The sequence below is a fragment of the Zonotrichia albicollis genome, chromosome 8 (genome assembly GCF_047830755.1).
Source record: "Zonotrichia albicollis isolate bZonAlb1 chromosome 8, bZonAlb1.hap1, whole genome shotgun sequence".
In the NCBI taxonomy this organism is placed as follows: Eukaryota; Metazoa; Chordata; class Aves; order Passeriformes; family Passerellidae; genus Zonotrichia; species Zonotrichia albicollis.
The window spans coordinates 29983668-30004951 of NC_133826.1; the positions used below are offsets into that span (position 1 = coordinate 29983668).

Genomic DNA, 21284 nt, shown 5'->3' on the forward strand with positions numbered 1-21284 from the left:
AGCTGTAGTGCTGTGTAAGATTTTCAACACTTTATTTTTTATTTTTCTTAATTCAACCTGTGTTCTTACTTGAAAGTGATGGATAGGATAACTGGGGTGTCTTTGCTTTGCTGTTGAGGTGCAGTAGTTCAGCAGTGGTGGTGAAAGGACATTGATGGGTTGGAAAATGGCTTCTCAAAACCACCAAGTTTCTGTACCCTGCTTGAGACGAGGAGGAGCTGACAGCCCTAAGGTGTCTGGATACTCTGTTTATTTGCCCTAAAGCCCTGCACACACTGCATGGGCTGAAAGTGTGGTTACTGTGCTTGATTGAGCAGGTTAATTAAAATGATCCATCAGTAGAATGCAGATTTACCTTGAAAGAACGGCTGCTGCAAACTGAGACCAAACATGAACTAAACACCAGCCATCTATGCTGTGTGGCTTCCAAAAAACCACTGGAAAGATCAGCACAGAGCTTCAGGAGCTGATACATCTGAGATCACTAAAAATCCACAGCCTCTAAAATGCACTTAGCATACCTGGGAGGCCTAATTAAGATCAGTATCATGGTCTTCAGTAAAGCAGATTAATTGTCTTGTACACCTTCCTGTTAGGCCATTGAACAACGCTCTGGGAGACCCCTGATTGACAGACATTGTGCCAAACAAAAATCCATTTACTCTTCTGGAATTAATGAAAGGAGGTGAGGGATCAGGGGGTGACAGTGAGAACTGATCCCTGCACTTGGAGCTGAGGAGGAACAACCTCCATGGCCAAATCTCAGTGGAAACACTTCTGTGTTACTGAATTAAAAGGCACGTGGTTGAGAACATCAAAGCACAACTGAGCAGTGCCTTTTGAGCCTTCTTGAGAACTTTGTACTGGCACTTGAAGGGTGGTGTGTCTTGTGCTGGTGATGACAAATCTCATGGACTTAATTCCTAAGAATGCCTCTGTGTAAATGCAAATACATTTCCCATCTTTTGGACATACCTTGCTTTGTAATGAATGGAAAGTGAGTGAAGGATCTGCTGCTGGATCCTGGTGGGGCTGGTGAGCACAGGAGCAGGTGAGATAGAGTGAGCACATCTGCAGATGTAAATTTTTACCATGAAGACTTCTCCAGTTGCAAGTTACCTGGGTGGGGTTTATGGGGTTTTTTAAAAACCTGATGAAAGAAGTTAGAAATGTTTCATGCCTCCCATCCTCAGGCTTACACTGGACCATGGTTTTTCCTGTTTGTGGAGCTTTTCAGCACTTTGCTCTGAGGCTAACTATGAGAAATGGAAGCGAAATGAAAGCTTTTTGAGTATTTGTGTGTGTTTTGCACAGCACTTGGAGATGCTGTATGGACATGTGTCAGTGTTCTGTGAAACTGTGTGGTCTCTTGCACAAGGCATGGTCATTCAGCTGCTAATGTGGGCCACAAGTGCTCCTGGTGTGCCAGGCTGGAGTTGTGTAAAACAATAAACACTGCTGGAAAAAGGCCCAGGAAAACTTTTGTCTTTGGACACAATTGCTTCCTATTGCAATTAAAGCTGTGTTGCATTCCTTGGCAAAACTTGTGCATAAAAGCCTGTGGGGAGTGCTACCAATGCACTGTTGTTTCATGAGCTGCTGCTGGATCGGGACCTTTCTGCATTTGGGGGTACTTTGGGGCCTTGGGATGACTTTGTGTTAGTGGGAGAGCTCTTGTGCCATTGCTGGTGCTGTCTGAAAGAGATGGGTCAGTTCTGCTTCTTGGGACAAACCCTGGCTCTTGTCCTGAGCCTGGCACCTTTCTGTGCTTGGTGAGAAACGTGCAGCCTTTTGCTTTGGAGGCAATTGTGGTTTTCTTAACCATTCATCACTATCAATTACAATTGTTCATAGCTCTTTAATTAATGCAGTTACTGTGTAATCATTGACTTTTTTCTTGGTTATTTGATTTCCTATGTTTTGTATGAATTAATTATGTTGGCATTGATGTAAATTAGTTGCCATTTATCCTGTGTGATACTGACCATGTAACTGATCTAAGCACTTAACATTTCTCAGCCCTATACTGGCAAAGAAAAGCAAATGTAAGTTATTCTTTTGAAACTACAATAAGTTTTAAACAGTGAAAAAATGCATCATCACTTTTCACACAAACTGGGGAATTTTCTGTTTCATCTTTTTTTTTTTTTTTAAACATAATAAATACTGTTAGTGTGCTGAAGATCTAAATGGAGACTCTCCATGGAAATCCCCAGAAACAAGTTATGTTTATTTGATATTTGAAACAAGTTGTGTTTTCCTGTGGAAGCTGCAGTCCTGCATTATGCTGAGACCACCTCTCTGAGGAGCCCCTGTCTAGTTTGCTTTTCAGCATTTCCCTACAGTTATTTCAGGAAGGGCAGAATGCCCTTCCTGAAATTTCCATCTCTTCCATGAGGCTCTTCAATGAATGAGTATTTAAATTACTTTTTCACCTTAAAGCCCAAACTGGCTTGTTGCTATAAACTGCTGAAGTGTTGCTGTGGCCAACTTGTTTCACCATCCTGTGGCATAAGTTTGAGACGTGGCTTTTAGCAAGCCAAATTCCAGCTACTGTATGTTCTTTATGCATTAAACAAACAACAGACAGCAAACTTAGTAGATACACTTGTCCAGATCTCTGATACTGGAAATGAGCAGTGCTAGAGAAGACAACACAGCTTATGTTATGCAGTAATATATAATATTAAATCTAATAAAGAATAAATAACATTAAATTAATAAAGACATGAGTAATTTTATAGGATAAAATTTTTTTAGCCCTGCTCTTGAAAATATTTAGCAATATTCTAACAGCTGAGTACAGTCTAAGATTGACAAGTTCCTGGCAGATCTGGCTGTTTGCCTCCTCTCTGCATTTGCTAAGTTCAGCCCTGGCCAGGCCTTGCTGATGGGCTGTGCTGTCACAGGAAGGGGACCAGGACACCAGATGCTTCATCACAGCTCCAGTTTATTGAAGAAAGCATCAAACACTTATACAGCAAATAATAAGCTATGAATATTCTGTAAGCCAAGCAATCTATTGGTTAAACCATACCATCAACTCTTCCTCATTCCTTTGGGCCTACATTCTCTACTTCTCACATCTCGCTGTCCATTTCTTTATCATACCCAGCCAGGCCCAAGCACACGTTATCTTGCAGGTGCAGGATTTGGAATTAGCCATGGTCTTGTACTTTTCCAGTCTCCAGTCAGCTGAATTCCCAACTGCTGTCAGCTCAGTGCTTTGTGTGACAATGCTCTGAGAGTGAGGATGGAAAGGTAGCTGGAATCTTAATGCAGGATGAATGTCTCTTAAAGGAGCAGGGCTTTCATTCCCAGTGTGTTTCTTCTTTCCTGCACTCCTCATTGCTAGCTGGCCCTGCAGTTGTGCACAGAGCTGCTCCCAGGCTCACTGCCCCACCACAGAAAGCAGCCTTTTCTCCCCTTGGTGGTGTCTTTGAGCACCAATTCTCAGGCATGAATATTTTCCTAAATGGATTTCTCTGCAGCTGCTTCAACTCTGATGTGAATTTTTTATCCCAGCTTTCAATAACAGATGTGTACATGCTAACTAAAAGGTGTGATAGCAGCTAGAAGAATGTTGGGGTGTGCCATCAGGGCCTGGAGAGGCATTGTCCTTTTGGTCAGAAGGAACCTCTGAGACTTGGCTCTGCTCATTCCTGCTGCATTTCTTGCTGCTGTTACTTGTACAAGTTGTGGGACCATTTCTGATCCAGAGCTGTTTCCTTCAGCACCACTTACAAACCCTTTAGAGAGCTGCCTCCTGTCCTGTGGATGTCAGAGCAGGCATTCCTGCAGGAGTTGTGCAGCATTTCACCTGATTCCCTGCTGCGTGCTACTAGGTTGTTTTTCATAAAATATGCAAGCCGTGTTTCAGATTTGACTTACATTTCTGTGCGTGTTTAAAAAATTGCCTTTTTTTTCTAAGTAGTAGTTTATGTATTTATTTGTAAGTAGAGTTTATGTATTTATTTGTAACATCTGATTTGAGCTGTACAGAGAATGTACAGAACCTGCAGAGAGCTGTACAGAGTTGTACAGAACCTGTACACAGGTGCTGAAATTTCAAATGTTAAAAAAAAAATCCCTATCCCTGTGGGCAGATTGATGTCATAGAGGTAAAACACCCATTCAGTGGTTAAATGGTGGGGGAGAATTTTCTCCTGAGGCCCAGGAAGCCCATTACCTTCATTCTTTGACTTCTTCCCTTTTAAAATGTGCATTTGTAGCAGAAGTTTTATGTCCTGTTGTGTTGGTTATGTGATCAACCCAGCTCTCCCTCTCACCAAGCAGGAACTTCTCTCTGCTGCTGTTTGCTGGAACAGAAAACAGTTCAGCTCATTGGACAGGGGTAAAGCATGCCATCACTTTTGGGCATGTTAAGAGCATGTTCTGAAGGAGAATTGTTGTCTTAACCTTTCTTTGTGATTTTGCTGTTGGGGAAAGGTGAGCATTGTGTACACAGGGAGCTGCATTAATGCAGTGTTCTGTACTGCTGAATGTGCTTAGTCTGAAGCACAAAATCAATAAATCTTTTCAGCCTTTGACTCCCCAAAGGATTTTCTTCTCTCTTGTGGTGCTGTAGAGGACACTGGTTTAGGTGACCACTTTGTCCTGAGTGGCAATTCATTTTAGTTTCCTGATGGGAAAAAAAGAAAATATATATATATATAAAGATATTAAATGCTTGAAAACTAACATATGAAACTGCAATCTTAACCTTAACTTGCTGCCTCCTGGCTGCATTCATTTCAGTGCACACAGAAGCATGACCATGTTCCCATTACTATTTTCTGCTTCCCCATGAGAAAACAGCAGTAGGTGTTCATTGAGGGGCAGCTTTACTGAAATTATGACAGAGACCTATCTGAAGGCTTCTGGCATCTCTTTAAGCTAATTCCTCTCTGCTGTTACTGTCTCAAATGTCATAAAGCATCACAGCAGATTGAAATCAGTACACCTGATGTTTTTGCAGTATTTTTGCTTTAGAGATTACTTGAATTCCTAATTAATTGTTCTTCTGCCTGCAGGTCTGAGTTTGGGTAGGGAAGTTAATGAGTGAGTTTGTGTTTGAGCAGCCTCCCCTTTGTGGTGTGCTTTGGTTTGCAGAGTAATCCCACAGTAAGCACACATTAACAGGTACAGAGAAAGGGAAACACAATTTAGCTACAAATTAACAGTTTCATTCACAGTGCTGGGGAGCTCTAAAGTGGTGTGGGGCACAGAACTGCTTGCTATTATTTTGTTTTGGGTTTCTTTCTTTCCAGTTGCACAAGGAGTCTCCCTGTCTTTAGAAGCATGGAAAGGCCCATAGGGATGCATAATGATATGGCAGAGCTGCTGGGTTTGTTTTCTTGATTCCTTTCTGGTCCAAGGACACTCTTCCCTCTGTCCCACAGGACTTTTGGTGTTCTGCTTTCACTGAGAAACTTCTGGGCTGATGTGTTGGTGGAAAAGTTATTTGGAGATTTGAACTGGCAGAAGTTGAGTGTGTGAAGGAGCAGTGCAGAGTGCTGCCAGTTTGGTTTGTCCAGAGCTCTGGTGTGTGTGCGTGTATTCCTGTATCCAGATCCTCTTCAGATTAAATGTGCAGTGATGCCAGAATCACTTGGGTAAATTCAGCTTTAATACACATTTGTCTCCTATGTAATGACTGACTATTATCTTCAAGCAAAATTAACAGCCCCACTTTATAGGAGTATTAGCTATAAATCTATCCACACCACCTTTCCATTTCCATGCAGAGGAGCTTCCAAATGAGTCCAACATCTTATGTAACTGCACATTACTTCTGACTAGTAACTGTTTTTTTAATGTTTCTAGGGATTTTCTTCCACGAGGTTCTGGAATTGTGACAAGACGGCCGTTGGTCCTGCAGCTCATCACTGCCAAAACAGGTAATCCCCTCCTCTTTTTGGGTCAGTGCCTGGACAAAGGGCTGATGTACTTCAGCAGGAGAAAAACTTCCCTAAGAAGACATGAGCAATGTGAAGGGAGATGCCACCAGACTGTCTGGAACAAAGGGCTGCTGCTCCAAAATGGTATGTTCAGGACCAACTCATCCCATTTCCCATTGTGGGAAAGTGATAATGTCTGAATCCTGGAGCACATGGTGAATTGAACCACATCATTACATGCAATATGCTTTGGAAATTAGCTTTGATTTATTCATTTCTTGGTGAGCTTTGCAGTTGTATTAGTTAACACACCAAAATTGCTGCACTTCTGCCTTTAGCTCTTGCTCCAGTGCACACAGATTTGATTCCAGTCAGGCTGTTTTCAGAAGTTGTCTTTTTTGGTTGGGCTCACTGCACTAAGTAGAGCAGAAGGTGGATTGGGGGAAAACAAGGGTTCTGTGTATTTGTCTGGTCAAAATTAGAAATCTTTTTGGTTGTACCACTAAGCTATGGGACATATTGAGATCTTTAATGAGAATTCACCACTCTGTACTCTTCCACAGGGCACTTGATCTGCTGGGGTGTAGCTCAGCTCCCTGGCATAGCTAAAAGCAGTTATGGTTCACCATCATTCCAGTTCTTGGTGTTGTTACTTCTAAACCAATGTAAGCAACAAAATTCTCTGGTTTGCTATTTACTTCTGCTCAAAACAGTAAAAAAAGAAACAAAATAACATCCAAACCAGCACTGAAACAAAAAGTGGTCTTTGAATTATGTACCATGATGAAACTGGGGAAAAAACCAAAATTATAGCTGCCTGTAAAAGTTCAGTCTGTCCCTGTGTGTGAGATGTAATGAAGTTTTTGTGTGTATTTCTTTCCTGAAGCTCTTGACAGTGTTCAACAGGGAGGCAGACTGCAGTCTGCTTGGGCTTCAGGGTGTTTTCTGAATTATTGCTTTTAAAATGCCATCATCATTTCAGTGCCTCTGTAAAATTTTCCATGCTGTTTACACCGTGGAAGAGAAAGGAAAAACAGTGGAATTCAGGATTTCTGCATGCTCAGCTTAGAACCTTTGCAATTGTCAAGTGTGTCATACACTTATAGTGCTTTATATATGGTATTTATTAACATTTGTAACATTTGTATATAGATCTATATTTATATATATATAACATTTATATATATATGTTAATATGTTGGAGGAATGAACTCTTGCCATTTCTGCAGCTCTGGCTTTTGGCCTGAGACAGATGATGCAGAAATGCCTGAATGAGGCTTAGGTGTGGAGACTTTTCCAGCACCATGCAAGAGCAGAAGAAACAAAAGCTTTGAGCTTTTTGAATCCTTCCAAAAAGACAGAACTGAAGGGACCTGTCTTATATCTGACCTCAAGTGGTTAAATATTTACTCATTGACACCCATCCTAAACTTACCCTGACTGCTCTGTGTTGACCTTTTTATAAAATTCAGGAGAGCTGAGATTCAGCCTAATTTTATGTTTCCTGGATGTCAAGGTTTATTTCTCCCTTTGGGAAATGCTGTGAAGTTCTTGTTAGGGATTAAATGCCAAGACCTTTAAAATCCAAGCTTTAATTATTTTGTTGCTTTCTTTAAACTTTGTTCCACTGTTGTTGTTTTTGATGGTGAAATTCCAAGTAACTTTATCTTTTAAGTCACCTTTATCTTTGTGAACTAATTTTAAGAAAAGAAAATAAAGAAAACTGCTTAGAGAAGCACAGTGTTCTTTTACAGGAAGCAGATGCTGGGCTGATTTCTGTGAAGCCCATAATTATCCAAAATGTTACAGAATAATTAGAGGGCTGGATCAGCTTTTTGTTACTGTAGTAAACAAAACTAATTTTTAATCCTAGGATTTTTCTTGAGGTTTAAAAGTAACTGTTTTTAATTTTGGAGTATTCCTTGGGAGAGAGGGAGGCACTTTCTATGCAGGCATGCACAGATGACTACAAGATACTTCAGCAACATTTTGGAAGTGGCTGAGAATAATTTTGGAATGTGAATTTGATTGACAAAGGAGGTTAAAGCTTCATTTGAGCCACTGCAAGAGATGAAATCAAAGTCAGAGAAAGCTTTGCCCGTCCATTACTGGGTCAGGCAGGAATTGGCTGGGAGGGGTTCCCAGGGATCCTCCAGCAGGGGTAACATTGAACAATTCCATAGTCAGAAATGCAGCTCATGACAGATGTGCAATATAAATATATATATAATTATTTTTTAATTTTGTTTACCTATTTTAAAAGTTCTGTGTAGTTTATACAAAGCTATTTCTCAGTGACCTTGGCCTCCTTTAGTCACTGCCATGTTTTGGTGGTACCAGTACAATTCCTAAATGGCTTTATGGCATTTGCACTCCATATTCATGCAAATTTGTAAGTAACGAGTCAGTCTTTAATAGTTTTGAGTATTTTTCTCTGAGTTTGATGTGAGAAATTGTCTTTAAGATGCAAGTGTTGGTGCACAGATGACCTGGGATGAGAATTTCAAGTGTGCTTCTGAGCTGGTGGGTTTTTCTTCCTTTGAGTTGGTGTTCCTTCATTTTTACATTAAAATATATTTCTTCAACATTCTAAGTTTTTGTTTCACCTTTGAGTATAGTTCTTAACTTGGTGGTTTTTTACCTAACACAGCAGTAAGATTGAAATAGTTTTTGTTGGAGTTAAAGATATTTTAAGTGATGCTGCTGAGTAAGCTTTAGAAGGTAATGACTTGAAATTTCTGAGATCTTGAGAGATGAGTTGGTGTTTTTGTTGGTTTTTTGTTTGTTGTGGGTTTTATTTGTGGTTTATTTTTTTCTTTCTGCTGCCACACATTCTGTGTAACCTTGGGCAATCTGTTCTTCTTGCTGTGCTTTCTTCTGCCTCTGCAGGTGAGATCATGACTAGATTCTGAGGAATTAGGTAGAACATCGTTTTTGAACAACAGTGCCAACAAAAAATATGTGAAACCTTTGTAGTAGGTCTTCTCTTTGTTAAAAACCTATTGCCTGCTGTTTAAATCCTGGTATTTATTTACATCTGAAATATCCTGGCTCTAGGAGAGTTATTTTCTTTATTTTGATAACTGGTTTTGGAGCAATTTCAGATTTTCTTCTTGCTTCAGCAGATTAACAGATTTTGAAATTCTTTGCTGAGGTGGACATTTGCTAGAGAAATGAGTCATATTTACAATACCCACATTTGAGTTCTGTTAATTAGAATACCAAGTGGAAATTAAATCATACATTTCAAAAGACATTCTGATTTTTTCTGAAGTCTTGCAGATGCTCTTTTCTGTTGAGGTTGTAGAGCTTTAATCCAAATTTCGTGTATTGCAAGGCTGCTCCTCACACATAACCATCTTCTGTTGCCATCTGGTGGCAAAACCAGTCCTTGAACAGAAAAAGAAATATAAAAAGAATTTAGACTGGTTATTTCAGCTAACACAAATGATCTTAGAAACTTCATCAGATGGCAGGCATTTGGAGATCTTCTTCCAAAAACTGGGAAATGCCACACTACAAGCAGCAGGAAAGGACCAGACACTTTACAGGGAGGACAGGCAGACATTCCTGGATCCCACTCTCATTCAGATGATGAACAGGGATGCTGGAGAGATCAGTAAAATTCCTGAGCTGTGCACCCCAAAAGCTATGAAGTGCCACCAGCAGGAGGAAAAGATGGCAATGATGGGTGACCCCTTTTTGAGCTAAGGAAAGGCTCATCCCCCAAACAGCACTGACATCCTGGAGGAGAGACAGTGCTGCTGCTCTGAAACCTGAATTGAAGCTTGTGGAAGATTGCACCTGCAAATCTCCCAGTTGTTGCTTGATCTGAGCTCATCCAGGGACTGCTGAGATCAACCACTTCTCTATCAGGAGCATCAAAATGGGATTTGAGCTTCAGCTCATGGTGGGACAAATTAATGGCACCCACAAATACTTGGTTTTACATGTGGGTTTGCCTGGAACTTTGTTTGCTTGATCCCAGATTGATGCTCAGTTACATTAGGAAAGATGGAATCCCCTCATTAGGATTGAGAAGGGGCTCTATATATGCTCATCTTCATAAAGATGATAAAGGAAAGTGACAGAAGAATCAATCAAAGTTCACTTTTAAGAGAAAGAAATCTGTAAGTAGCTATTAATGAACAATCTGAAAGCTATTTGAGATGAACAGCAGCCAACACAAACTCATCAAGGGAAAGAACCTTGTCATATCAGTGCAATAAATGTTTTTTATTACAAGCTAGCAGGCTTGTAAATTGAGGTGAGGTGGTATCTTACCTTGGCTACAGTAAAGGTTTTGAAATTATCTTCCTTTTTTTGAAAATATCTTGGAAAACAGGATTTAGCAAGGGCTCCTGTGAGATGGATGCACAGCTGTTCAGAGTGGAACACCCCTCCAGGTCATGTTCAGTATTTTGTATTGCTGGTGGGATGACAGAATGGAGTGTGTTTATTATGTTTGGCAAATACAAGCAAGACTATGAAAGGAACTGGTGGGGAGAATTGGAATTCAAATTGCTTGCAAAAGAAGAAAAATATCCCCAAAGTAAGAAGCAATTCAGCTGGGATCTGGTTTTTTGCTGTACTGAAAGGCTGATATTTAAGAAAAAGGTTGGGTTTCAGAAAAGGACCTGGTGCTCACAGTGAATCGCTGACAGAGCAAAACTCACTGATGTCAGGCTGTTGTGAAATACAGGAGTAAACTTTGTACAAGATGCAGCACAGAAATGCAGTCCTACAACATTCTGCTTTTCCTCAGTGCTGGGAAGGAGAGAGCTCTGGTGAGAGCTCTGCCTCTGTAAAATTAGGAAAAAATGCCTGGAGGAAGGCTGTGTGAGGGCTTGGAACTACAGAAAGCATCATCCATAGGAGATGGTTGAAAGAACAGAGGGAAATTCCTTCTACAAACAAAAACTTCCAAGGTTGTATAAGATTATTGCATCCAAAAGAATGCTTTTCCTCCTCTGGTACAAGTGTCTGCCCTTCTAATGAGCCATTTCACTGCTCCTGAGTGTGACCTGCTATCTTTGGTAGTTACTTTATCAAATATGCACTGGTTTCCATGTTTCATATCTTCTGCTATGATATTCTTGTCATTCTCTGCATTGCCAGGATTTTTTATTTTAGCTTCAGGAAATGCCAGGGTACTTCTGTTTCTTAGAGCCTTTCTGCTTGAAGGTTAGCTGTGGAATAACTCAGTTTTGAGTATTTCATCTTCAGCTTGTTAGAAAAGCTCCAGAAATGGCAAAGCAGAAGAGGGATTGTAGGTTGGATAGGACAAGGGCTTTTGATACTTCCTCTCTTTTCAAGGAAGCACCATTGAATGATTTGCCATGGTCCAGATTCACTGAACTGCATTTACTTTGTTCAGAAAAAGCTGTCCATCATCAAAGAAAAGGTGAAGTACTTTGCTGATGTTTATTTGCTTGTTTTTAAAACACCCTCTTGAAATCACTCTTTTGGAAAGAGTTCTGAGGCTTTGGGAGATGCTTTATTGAAGGTAAAATGTGTTGTTCTTGAGTGATACCTCCCCAAGGGGCAGTAATAGCAGATACTCCTCCTGTGCTGCCTGCATTGAAAATGCTTGCTACAATTTAATGAACCACTTTTTGGAACACTTTCAATCCCTTTTGAGTTCTCTGCACTGGATACTGCCACCAACTTGGAGCAGCTCTGCTTGAAATCAGTTTGGGAGCAGCTCTGAATCCAGGGCTCTGATCCTGGTGAATTCCTGACCTCTAATAACAGATTATTCTGCACAGAATAAAATCTTTGGGCTTTGTAAGCTCTTGGGCTCAGCCTGATGTGGATCAAAGATGTTTTCCAAAACATCCCTGATGGACTCCTAAGGGCTGATCCTTGTCATTGGCTCTCTTTAGCTTAGACACAAATTTATGAAATATCTCAAGTGTTTATAGAATTTAAATAGTTTGAGAATAGCAATAGCTGTTTAGTGCTCATAACAATATATTATTGTGCTAGATTAAATCATAAAGGCTAACAGAGATATAACTGACAGGAAGAATAAGGGGCATTTTAAAAGATGTGATATCATGCCACTAGTTTGGATGATTTGTCTAATTTAATCATAACTGAAGAGACAATTAATCACTTGTGGATGCACTGAAGGAACTATGCTCTGGTAGCCTTTTAATTTTATGTTATCCAAGGTGCTTTTAATGAGTCTGGGGAAAAAAAAAAGACTTATTTTACATGCAAGGACTGTTTTAATTTTGTATCTAATTGTTCTTTCTCTTAATGTAACTTCAGTTTTGTACCAAAAATCCATGTCTGAAGCTATATGTCAGTCAGGATCACTTTTTCTTGCCTAGCTTTATGTCCATTCCCACAAAACCATAAATAAACCATTTTCCCAGTGTTCTTAGCATGAAAGCTGGAAAGTGAAGATTGCATTAAAGCTTGTGCTTCTGCAGCCTGGCTGAAGGCATCACTGCCAAGGGCAGGCTGAGGGCTGAAAGGAGCAGAACAAAGCTCTGCTTGTCCCTTGCAATTCTTATTCCAGGTTAGGAACCACCCTGCAGTTCATTCCTTCAGCCCTGCTGGCACCACAGATGGCACCAGGAGCGAGGAGATTTGATGAACATGAACCCAGCTAAAAAAGAGCAAACATTTTAATGTGGATTGCTTTGAAGCCTTGGCAGATAGTGAATTTATTAATGAATGCAGAGTGGGAAAAAGAGAAAAACCTTCCTTGGCTACTGAGTCAACTGATCACAGCTGGGCACCAACTATTAATTACTGGATTTAGAAATAATTTCCTGAGAAAATCATGATCCACTATGAGAAAAAAATAACTAAGAAGAATATGTATATTTTATGCCAGGGGCTGTGCATGAAGAGGTGGGATAAAATATGAACCACTTGCCAGCTCTTTTTTTTTCATTAGGTATCTATTTGCCAGCCTTGAGATGACAAATTTTACAAATGTAAATTCTCAACTGAGATATTTTCTTTTGTGCATCATGTTATTTTTATTTTTGAAATAATTGAATATTCCCTGCTTTGTTTCTTTAATAAATGGTGGATAATGAAACAAAACTCCCATTCATTATCATTTTTCTGCTGGAGCTGAAAAAAGGATATAAAATAAGGTGCTTATTTTTAGGTGCTCTCTTGTTTTTAAAATAAATGATGTATTTTTGTTTGAACAAGAGTGAGTTTCCCTGTTGCTCACACACTGAATCTGGAGGGATATTGATATTTTAGGACAGACAGGTGGGTATTTGATGTTTTCCCCTGCACTCTGTCCTTTTTTTCTGTCAGTTTGCTTTAACTATTTATTGTAGTTTTGACTATTGTTACTTTTTGAACAGCTCTGTCATTAATAATAACAAAGTGACTTCTGGGGAGCCAGCTTCAGTACTGACCCATAAGATCCTCTTTTAATGCATATTCTCACATTTGGTGTTCTCAGCTGCTGTTCTTTGAGTACCAAGCAAGCTCTTTGCACTGGGCTTGTTACCAAGGAACATTTTCTGGGGAAGAAACTTCTGAAGGGAGCTTTGGGATCAGGCCTCCATTGCAGGATGAAATGAACTAAAATGTGCACAAATCTTTTCAGCCTTTCCTACAGCTCCGACCTGCTGGGGACAGGATGTGAGCTGGTGTCTGGAATTGGTGTTTTTGTTATCATTTCTGATGGCAGCTTCACTATGTAGATAAACCTTTGTGTTCTGCTTTGAAGGAAGAAACTCCAGTTTCAAAATCCTGGGATGTGCTTTTGGTTATGCAGGCAACCAAAAAGGTTGCAATGATTAGTATCAGTATTTGGATTCAAAAGTCAAAACAGGGACAAAGTGTCAAGTTTGGGTTTAACAAATTTTCTGGTTCCTCTTCAATGCTCTTCTAAGGTAAAACAGCAGCTTGTTTGAAATGAAAGGCTTGGGAGTTATTTGTGTTGTCCCACTTCAGCAAAATCACAGCTATTTCTATGGACATTTTTGCCAACTTGTAAACATGATTCATATTTAGACTACAGGACACTTTTCGGAAATTAGAAGCTGTGTTAAAAAGATTACAGTGTTTTTAAGTGATCTTGTTTCATTTTGAACTTGTAAAAATTTACAGAATTCCTTTACTAAATTTGTGTGTAACATGGGATGTAAGTTTTTGAAGCAAGTGCTAAAAATCTTTCCTGTTACAGAATTTGAATTACTTTTCCATTTAGGATGTATTACAAGCAAATGAGATCAGATGAAAACTCAATCTCATTCTTAATCTGTTCCCTATTCTATTACTGTAAATGGCAGCTAATTGAAAGATTCAGTTGTTCCAGAAGATGATGTGCTGAAGATAGGAGCAATAAATAATTTCCAGTCAACTTGACTTTTAACTGAGCCTTTCTTGTTGAGGGCTGGTTTTCATCTGTGCAGTCATAATAATCTTTTCTGATAGCCATGGTGACCAACTTTTGTGCCCACACATCTGAAGAACACTGGGGGCTTGCAAGGGGGTGTGCAAGTCAATGAGCCTGTGAAATACAGAGTTGTTGTTGGTATTCTTGACAGAATATGCTGAATTTCTACACTGCAAAGGGAAGAAATTTACTGATTTTGATGAAGTTCGTCAGGAAATTGAAGTTGAAACAGATAGAGTGACAGGAATGAACAAAGGCATTTCTTCAGTTCCTATTAATTTAAGAATATATTCTCCACATGGTAGGTAAAATCATTCTACTTTACATTTCTGTCATATAAATATATTATGTAGCTCATCACCTTTTGTATCTGCTCTTATTGCCTGATCTGGGCTGGAAAAGGTTTGAGGTTGAGTTAGTAAAGACCAGTAATGGGACTTGTAACAAAACTTTTTTTGGCACTCTCCAGAGGAATTCCCTGATCTAGAAAGTCTCTGTGTCTCCTGCCTTACTGAAAATTTATTGCTTGCTGTCACTAAAAATATATTGAGACAGTAACAGTGTTTGAAGTTGCTTTCTGGTGACGACCCCCTGTATATATCAAAGTGGCTTCCTCTGGCTGCCATCTGCCCAGCTTAATGAAGACAATCTAGAGAAAATGTTTTTCATTGAAATTGTCTTTGATATAGGACAAAAGTGGTGTGTTTGACTGAAGCATGATTTTTCTAGCTGCAGAGAAGCTCAACTAAATCCCCTGCCTCAAAGCTTGTTTGTTGAACATGCTGACTCCAGGAGAAAATTTCCTACCTATTGCTCTTGCTTTGCTTTATTAGGATCAATCTTTTAATTCAGCCATGGTTGTCTATATTAACCAGACTCCAACTACACTTCTGGTATTTCCTTCCTAGGAATTGCATTTTTGTCATTTAGCTAAAGGATGCCCCTGGTTGGCACTGTGGCCCTTGCTAGGGAAATCATACCAAAGCAAACCAGGTTTTCTTAATAGATTAATATTTTAATCTTTCTGACTTTTCTGAAGATGTTACAGATTAAAAAAAAAACAACAAAAAAACCTCCCAAACCAGCAATATATCCCCAAGCCCCTTAATAACAGTTTTGCTATGTAAGTTAGGCTAACTATTGATTGTTTTTTGGGAATTTCTTAATTAGAGACATGATTGAAAACATGGTCAGAGACACTATTTTAATAAATAATCCAAACAATTGTTTTGGTTTATTTGGAGGATGCAATGAGAGCGATCTGTTGCCTGTGCTCCTGTTGTTGGACTAAGCTCAGAAAACCATGTTAATTTGTCTTAGAGCCCTCAAGGATATTTGATATGAATATCAATTTATACCAGTTGCAGTATTTTAAATATTAATATTAAATAGTACTAATAAATCCAGAGATGTAAGACCAATGGGGGAACAAGTCTTTGCAGATTGTCAGGCATTTTGTTTGAACTGTTGACAACTGTTGACCTATTAATCTGCCTGTGCAGGTGGTTCTGTGGGGTTTTATGTGACCAAAACTTGTGTGCAGCCATGGCTGTGTTGTCCCCTTTGCCATGTGTGATGCTCTAACCAGTTTTATGCTCCATCTTGTCCATGCAGTCTTAAGCCTGACCCTTATTGATTTGCCGGGAATCACTAAAGTGCCAGTGGGGGATCAGCCTCCAGACATCGAGCAGCAGATCAGAGACATGATAATGCAGTTCATCTCCAGAGAGAACTGCCTGATCCTGGCTGTGACTCCAGCTAACACTGACCTGGCCAACTCAGATGCCCTGAAGCTGGCAAAGGAGGTGGATCCTCAGGGTAAGCAGGATTGAATGTCATCACTTTTTGTTCTCAAGTGTAACAACATAGTTGAAAACAACAGACCAACTCTTGTAGGAAATTCTAGAACTTATAAGATGTCATATAGATGTCTGTTTACATTTTCATACAATCTTCAGCATCACAATATCACAGTTAGCTCAGTATTGTTTAGATAATGTTGCTGTAAATGAGTTTTAAAATATTGTCACTATCACTTATAAGCTAGTGGAGCAGTGCTGTCTGTGACTGTATTCACAGGGGTCTGAGGATGAGGGAAGAGACAGAGATCTGACTCCATATTTCAGAAGACTTGATTTATTATTTTATGATATATATTACATTAAAACTATACAAAAAGAATAGAAGAAAAGTTTTCATCTCAGAAGGCTGGCTAAGAATAGAATAGAATCAGAAAGAATGATAACAAAGGCAGCTATCTCAGACTCTCTGTCTGAGCCAGCTGGGCTGTGATTGGCCATTAATTACAAACATCCAACATGAGCCAATCACAGATGCACCTGTTGCATTCCACAGCAGATAATCAATGTTTACATTTTGTTCCTGAGGCCTCTCAGCTTCTCAGGAGGAAAAATCCTAAGGAAAGGATTTTCATGAAAAGATGTCTGTGACACTTATCTTTGAATTTTTGTAGTACTGGGCAAAATAGGGGATGGTGCTGATGGGATTTCTGGATACTGACAGCATAAATTTTATACAGTCATATTGTAGGGATGCTGAGCTTTGTTAAGGAGTTTTGAGGAACACATTTCAGCACTTGCAGTTATGTTCCCTGCTTTTCCAGACATATGACTTGGATTGGAGCTGTTATTGTGTGATAGCTTTGAGAAGGGCACAGATATGTGGTAACATAATTGTAAGGTGTAATTGTTCTTACGACTCTAAATAATTTTTCAATAACTTTTTCCTCCTGCTTCCACTCTGGTCAGGCCTTAGAACCATTGGTGTGATCACAAAATTGGATCTGATGGATGAAGGAACAGATGCAAGAGAAGTTCTAGAAAACAAACTCCTCCCTCTTCGTAGAGGTGAGAGTGTTCACTTGCCTTTACTCTTTGCAGTCCAGAAAGTGCTTTGGGTGAGGATGGTGTTTGGGAGCCCTGGAGATAAATCAAAGGTTATGCTGGACTCGATGTGTTCCTTGTTTTGCAGTTGTGTGTTCAGCAAATATAAAGGTGGCTGTGCTAAAAATGTCCTTTCTGGACCTGGAAAATCCTTGCTTCCTCTGGAATATGCAGTGTAATATCAGCACATCTCATTAGCCAATATTTTTCTTTTCTGGCAGGTTCCTTGTAACAAAAAAATGGTTTTTTTTTTTCTTTGTATATGACAGAAGGAAGCACCAGAGCTTGGTAATCTCACTGGAAACCAGTTTTGATCCTTGCCAGGAATTTTCCATGTTCTGGCAGCTACTGCCACATTTGCTCATTCTGTTAATAATATCAATAATTTTGATTCTAGTTATTATTTATTGATAATTTTCTATCTCCTCCCATGGAACAAGTTGGTCCAGCAAATGAGAAGAAATTTTTTTTTTTGTATTTTGTTAATGTCATATCATTTATCTGCATAGACCTCTGTGTGTATTTCAGTTTTATTTTGGATTTTTGTTTTTTTGTTTTGGTTTCTTTAGGCTTCACCAGAATTTCAGATATTCTCTGTTTGAATTGGTGATCTAAAGGAAATCTATCTGCTATAGGTAAACAAATGAACAATTTAGGCAGTGTTAAGGTTACTATTCTACTAAACATGTCCTGAAATGCCTGAATTGGAAAGTTTTGTTTGAGCTGAGACAGCCTGGTTCTATTTAAGATGAATTCACTGGTTCAGGCAATAGCTGCATTGATTCACCCATTGGTTTGGTCTTGTTTTAGGTTATATTGGTGTTGTAAACAGAAGCCAGAAGGACATTGATGGGAAGAAGGACATAAAAGCAGCTCTTCTAGCAGAAAGGAAATTCTTTCTTTCCCACCCATCCTACAGGCACATGGCAGATCGGATGGGAACACCCTATCTCCAGAAAGTTCTAAACCAGGTAAGACCTGAAACCTTTGTTTCAGCTTTGTAATGATAGGGCCAATATAAAAACTGTATTAAAATTAAATTGGTCTCTAAACCTCACTCATCCTTTCCTGCTTTCAGTGTTTTTAATTTGCACAAGGTAGAAACAAAGCTGCATATTGCATGTAGATACAACAGCTTGCTGTGAGTTGTAGTTTCTGACTTTTGCTGGCAGTTCTGCACTTCCCTGTTCTTTAGAATACTGAATATGAACATCAAAACCAAGATTTGCTTCCCTTCCTGGAGGTATACCATCTTATTCTTCAATTGTTACATTTAACTTGTCAGTTGCCCAGTATTTTTGGTATTTCTGCAAGTCAAGCTTGATACTGTTTTTTGCAGCTCACTGTCAAATTGCAGCTTTTCCTCTGGAACAGACAAAGACCAGGTCAGCCTGGCTTTGTCCATTTTGGACAGCAGCTGGAAACAGCTGGAATGTTCCTGCTTAAAGTAGAAAACTAAATGGCTGCTCTGATTAGTTTTTTGCTGCAGTGACTTTGCAGCTGTATCTGCAAAACCAGGCTATGAAATGCACTGAACTTGTTCAAAAAGACTACTAATGCCATTTATTTGTGCTTCAGAGCTAAAGTCTTCATCAGGATGCAAGAAATTCCTTGTACCGTGAATTTCTTTCTGTGTTTAGAATTTTTGCCTTGTTTTACATCTTGAAAGTTTAATCCATATGTCTCAGTTTTGAGACTGAAACACAAGCTGCACATACCTTTCAATGTCTTGTGTGTCCTGACTCTTTCTGTGCTGTTAACTTTTTTGAGAGCTGTTTTCAAAATTTACCTACTTCAGTAGGAACTGTTGATCTTCTGTTGCTTTTACTGTGTGTAGAATGTTATATATGGGAAGATCTACATAAGTTCTGTCCTCAAGATATTGGGGAACTTTTGTTTTTCAGGTAATATTTCAGTTTCTTTGTATCCACAAGGTGGTGCTGCAGGGAAACTCCAGCTTTTGATTTTGTGCTTGTCAGTCTGCTCAGCAAGTTGAAACTTGAGTTGATATCTTTTGGTGTATGACAATTTAAATGTACAGCTTGTCTGGCTGGGGTTGGGAGGGGGTTTGGGGCATAGTGGAAGAAGTCTGGCTTGCTTTTAATTGAGGAATGTGTACAATACCTGAGAAAATTACAGCACAGGTAAGTCATAGACAGTGCTGTCCTAACATATTAAAACATATATATATATATATATATGTGTAGAAACATGCTGTGAGTGCTCAGATTATCTTTCTTTCCCACTTTTCCTTGTGGCTGTAGCAGTTGTTGTGCTGAATTAATATGTAGTGAATTATGAAACACCCTTCAAAAAGGCAGCAAATGGGAGTGTGGCATCAGCACAGAGATGAGAGGTAATTTTAAATTACCCATGTAATGTGTGTAACTTTTTCAGGTGTAACTAAACAGGTGTGTAGTAACAGGGCTTAGTGAGTGAGGGGGTGGAGGAATTTTGTGTGCACCAGGAATATTGAATTGTTCTTTAAAAGTCTCCATTGCATCAGAGATCAAAAGGAACAGCACTGGTAAACTGGCACAGGTCATGGCTGGTATGGTTGGCAGTCAGAAGGAAATGATTGTGCTCCTGCTTTCATCTTTTTGACAGTATAAAGAGATTTTTATTTGCTTTTTAGCAACTTACCAATCATATCCGGGATACCCTGCCAGCCTTCAGAAGCAAACTCCAGAGCCAGCTGCTTTCTATAGAACATGAAGTAGAGGTGTACAAAAACTTCAGACCAGAAGATCCCACCAGAAAAACAAAAGCCCTCTTGCAGTGAGTGTCTTTTGTTTGCTTTTCCACTTCAAATGGGTTTGTTTTGCCTTTTTGCCCCTTCTGTCTGATTGGTTTAAATTTAAACATTAGGATATTGTTAAGGATTCTTTACACAAGCTCCAAAGATTTCTGTGTTTGATGCTCCAGAACACTTTATTTATTCTACAATTTCAACAGAATTTTCCCTAAATTAATTTTAGTAATCCTAGAAAAGGGAGAAAGCAGACAAGGAAAAAGCATGAAGATGGGCAGCAGAGATGATCAAAGGTAAAAACTGCTTCTGATTGTGTAGACATATTCTTCTGTCTGCCAAAAAGATGACCTCAACAGGAGAGAGACATTGTGTTGGATGTCTGTAAGATGAGGAGGCTGGAAGAAGAATAAAGAATGCTTCTTTTTCTAGTATGAAAACTTGGCTGTCCAAAAGAACCTAGAGATGGCAAGATCAAAATTAATCAAAGATGGTCGTCCTTCATATTTTGTGCACCCAAGACCCAGAGATCTTTGCTGCAGGAGTTGTCAGTAAAAGTTTGTTGTGCTTTCAGAAAACAGTAAGGCAGATTCTTGAAGATTATCATCACCAGTTCTGAACTGATTTTTCACTGCTTAAGTCACTGTCTGGTTTGGGTCTCATCCACAAAATAAGTCTGTCTGATGAGACTTTGATATCAGCCATGGAACAGAGATCACTGTTCATCTGACTTGGAATCAAGTGCAGGTGGAATCCCAGCCCTGTCTTGATTGTGGATTTAGTACCAGGGAGAAAGGACAATGCTGATGTTGTGGACTGAGCACCAGTCAGCAGCTGCTGCTTTGCTGCATCTGCTTCCTTCCTTCCTTGGCCTGTTTCCAGGGTGCTGCATACTCAGTGCTGCCTATCTTTTCACCTGGAGGACCTGCCATTTTGGCTCTCCCTTTGTTTTCCCTTCAGTTGTAGCCCCCTCTGTTTACATGCAAATAAAATTTACCTATTAGAGAGGAAGCCTGTGAAGGAAGAAGTGTAAAATGTACTTAGCTCTTCTCTCTTATATGCCTGTGGTCACATTCCTGCTTTGACTGATTTCTGTGCTTTTCAGCATTTTAATTTCTCTGGGATAGATGGTAAGAGCAGTGGATTGTGCTGTTTGGGGCTGGATTCATTCTCTAACTAAAACTTTGGAATTCAGAGGGAAAAGTAATCAGCTGAACTAGAGAGGCTTTCTTGAGCCAGATGAAGACTCTGATTTACTCCTTATTTTTGTAACAACTGTGTCCAAAAGAGTAGACAGTTCCTTGAGACTTTACTCCAGATGCACAGAGGGACATCACCTTTGACTTTTC

The 21284-nt window shown here is 39.5% G+C and overlaps 1 protein-coding gene across 6 annotated transcripts in view; it reads left to right on the forward strand.

Annotated features, from left to right (window-relative positions):
* DNM3 (dynamin 3) overlaps nucleotides 1-21284 on the forward strand; it is a 170327-nt gene that overhangs the window by 10134 nt on the left and 138909 nt on the right. For all 6 annotated transcript variants that reach the window (XM_074546454.1, XM_074546455.1, XM_074546456.1 and 3 more), the window contains exons 2-7: nucleotides 5827-5900; nucleotides 14435-14584; nucleotides 15898-16101; nucleotides 17052-17150; nucleotides 17997-18157; nucleotides 19822-19964. In XM_074546454.1, the coding sequence (XP_074402555.1) occupies nucleotides 5827-5900; nucleotides 14435-14584; nucleotides 15898-16101; nucleotides 17052-17150; nucleotides 17997-18157; nucleotides 19822-19964 (831 nt within the window). The remainder of the gene's footprint in view (nucleotides 1-5826; nucleotides 5901-14434; nucleotides 14585-15897; nucleotides 16102-17051; nucleotides 17151-17996; nucleotides 18158-19821; nucleotides 19965-21284) is intronic.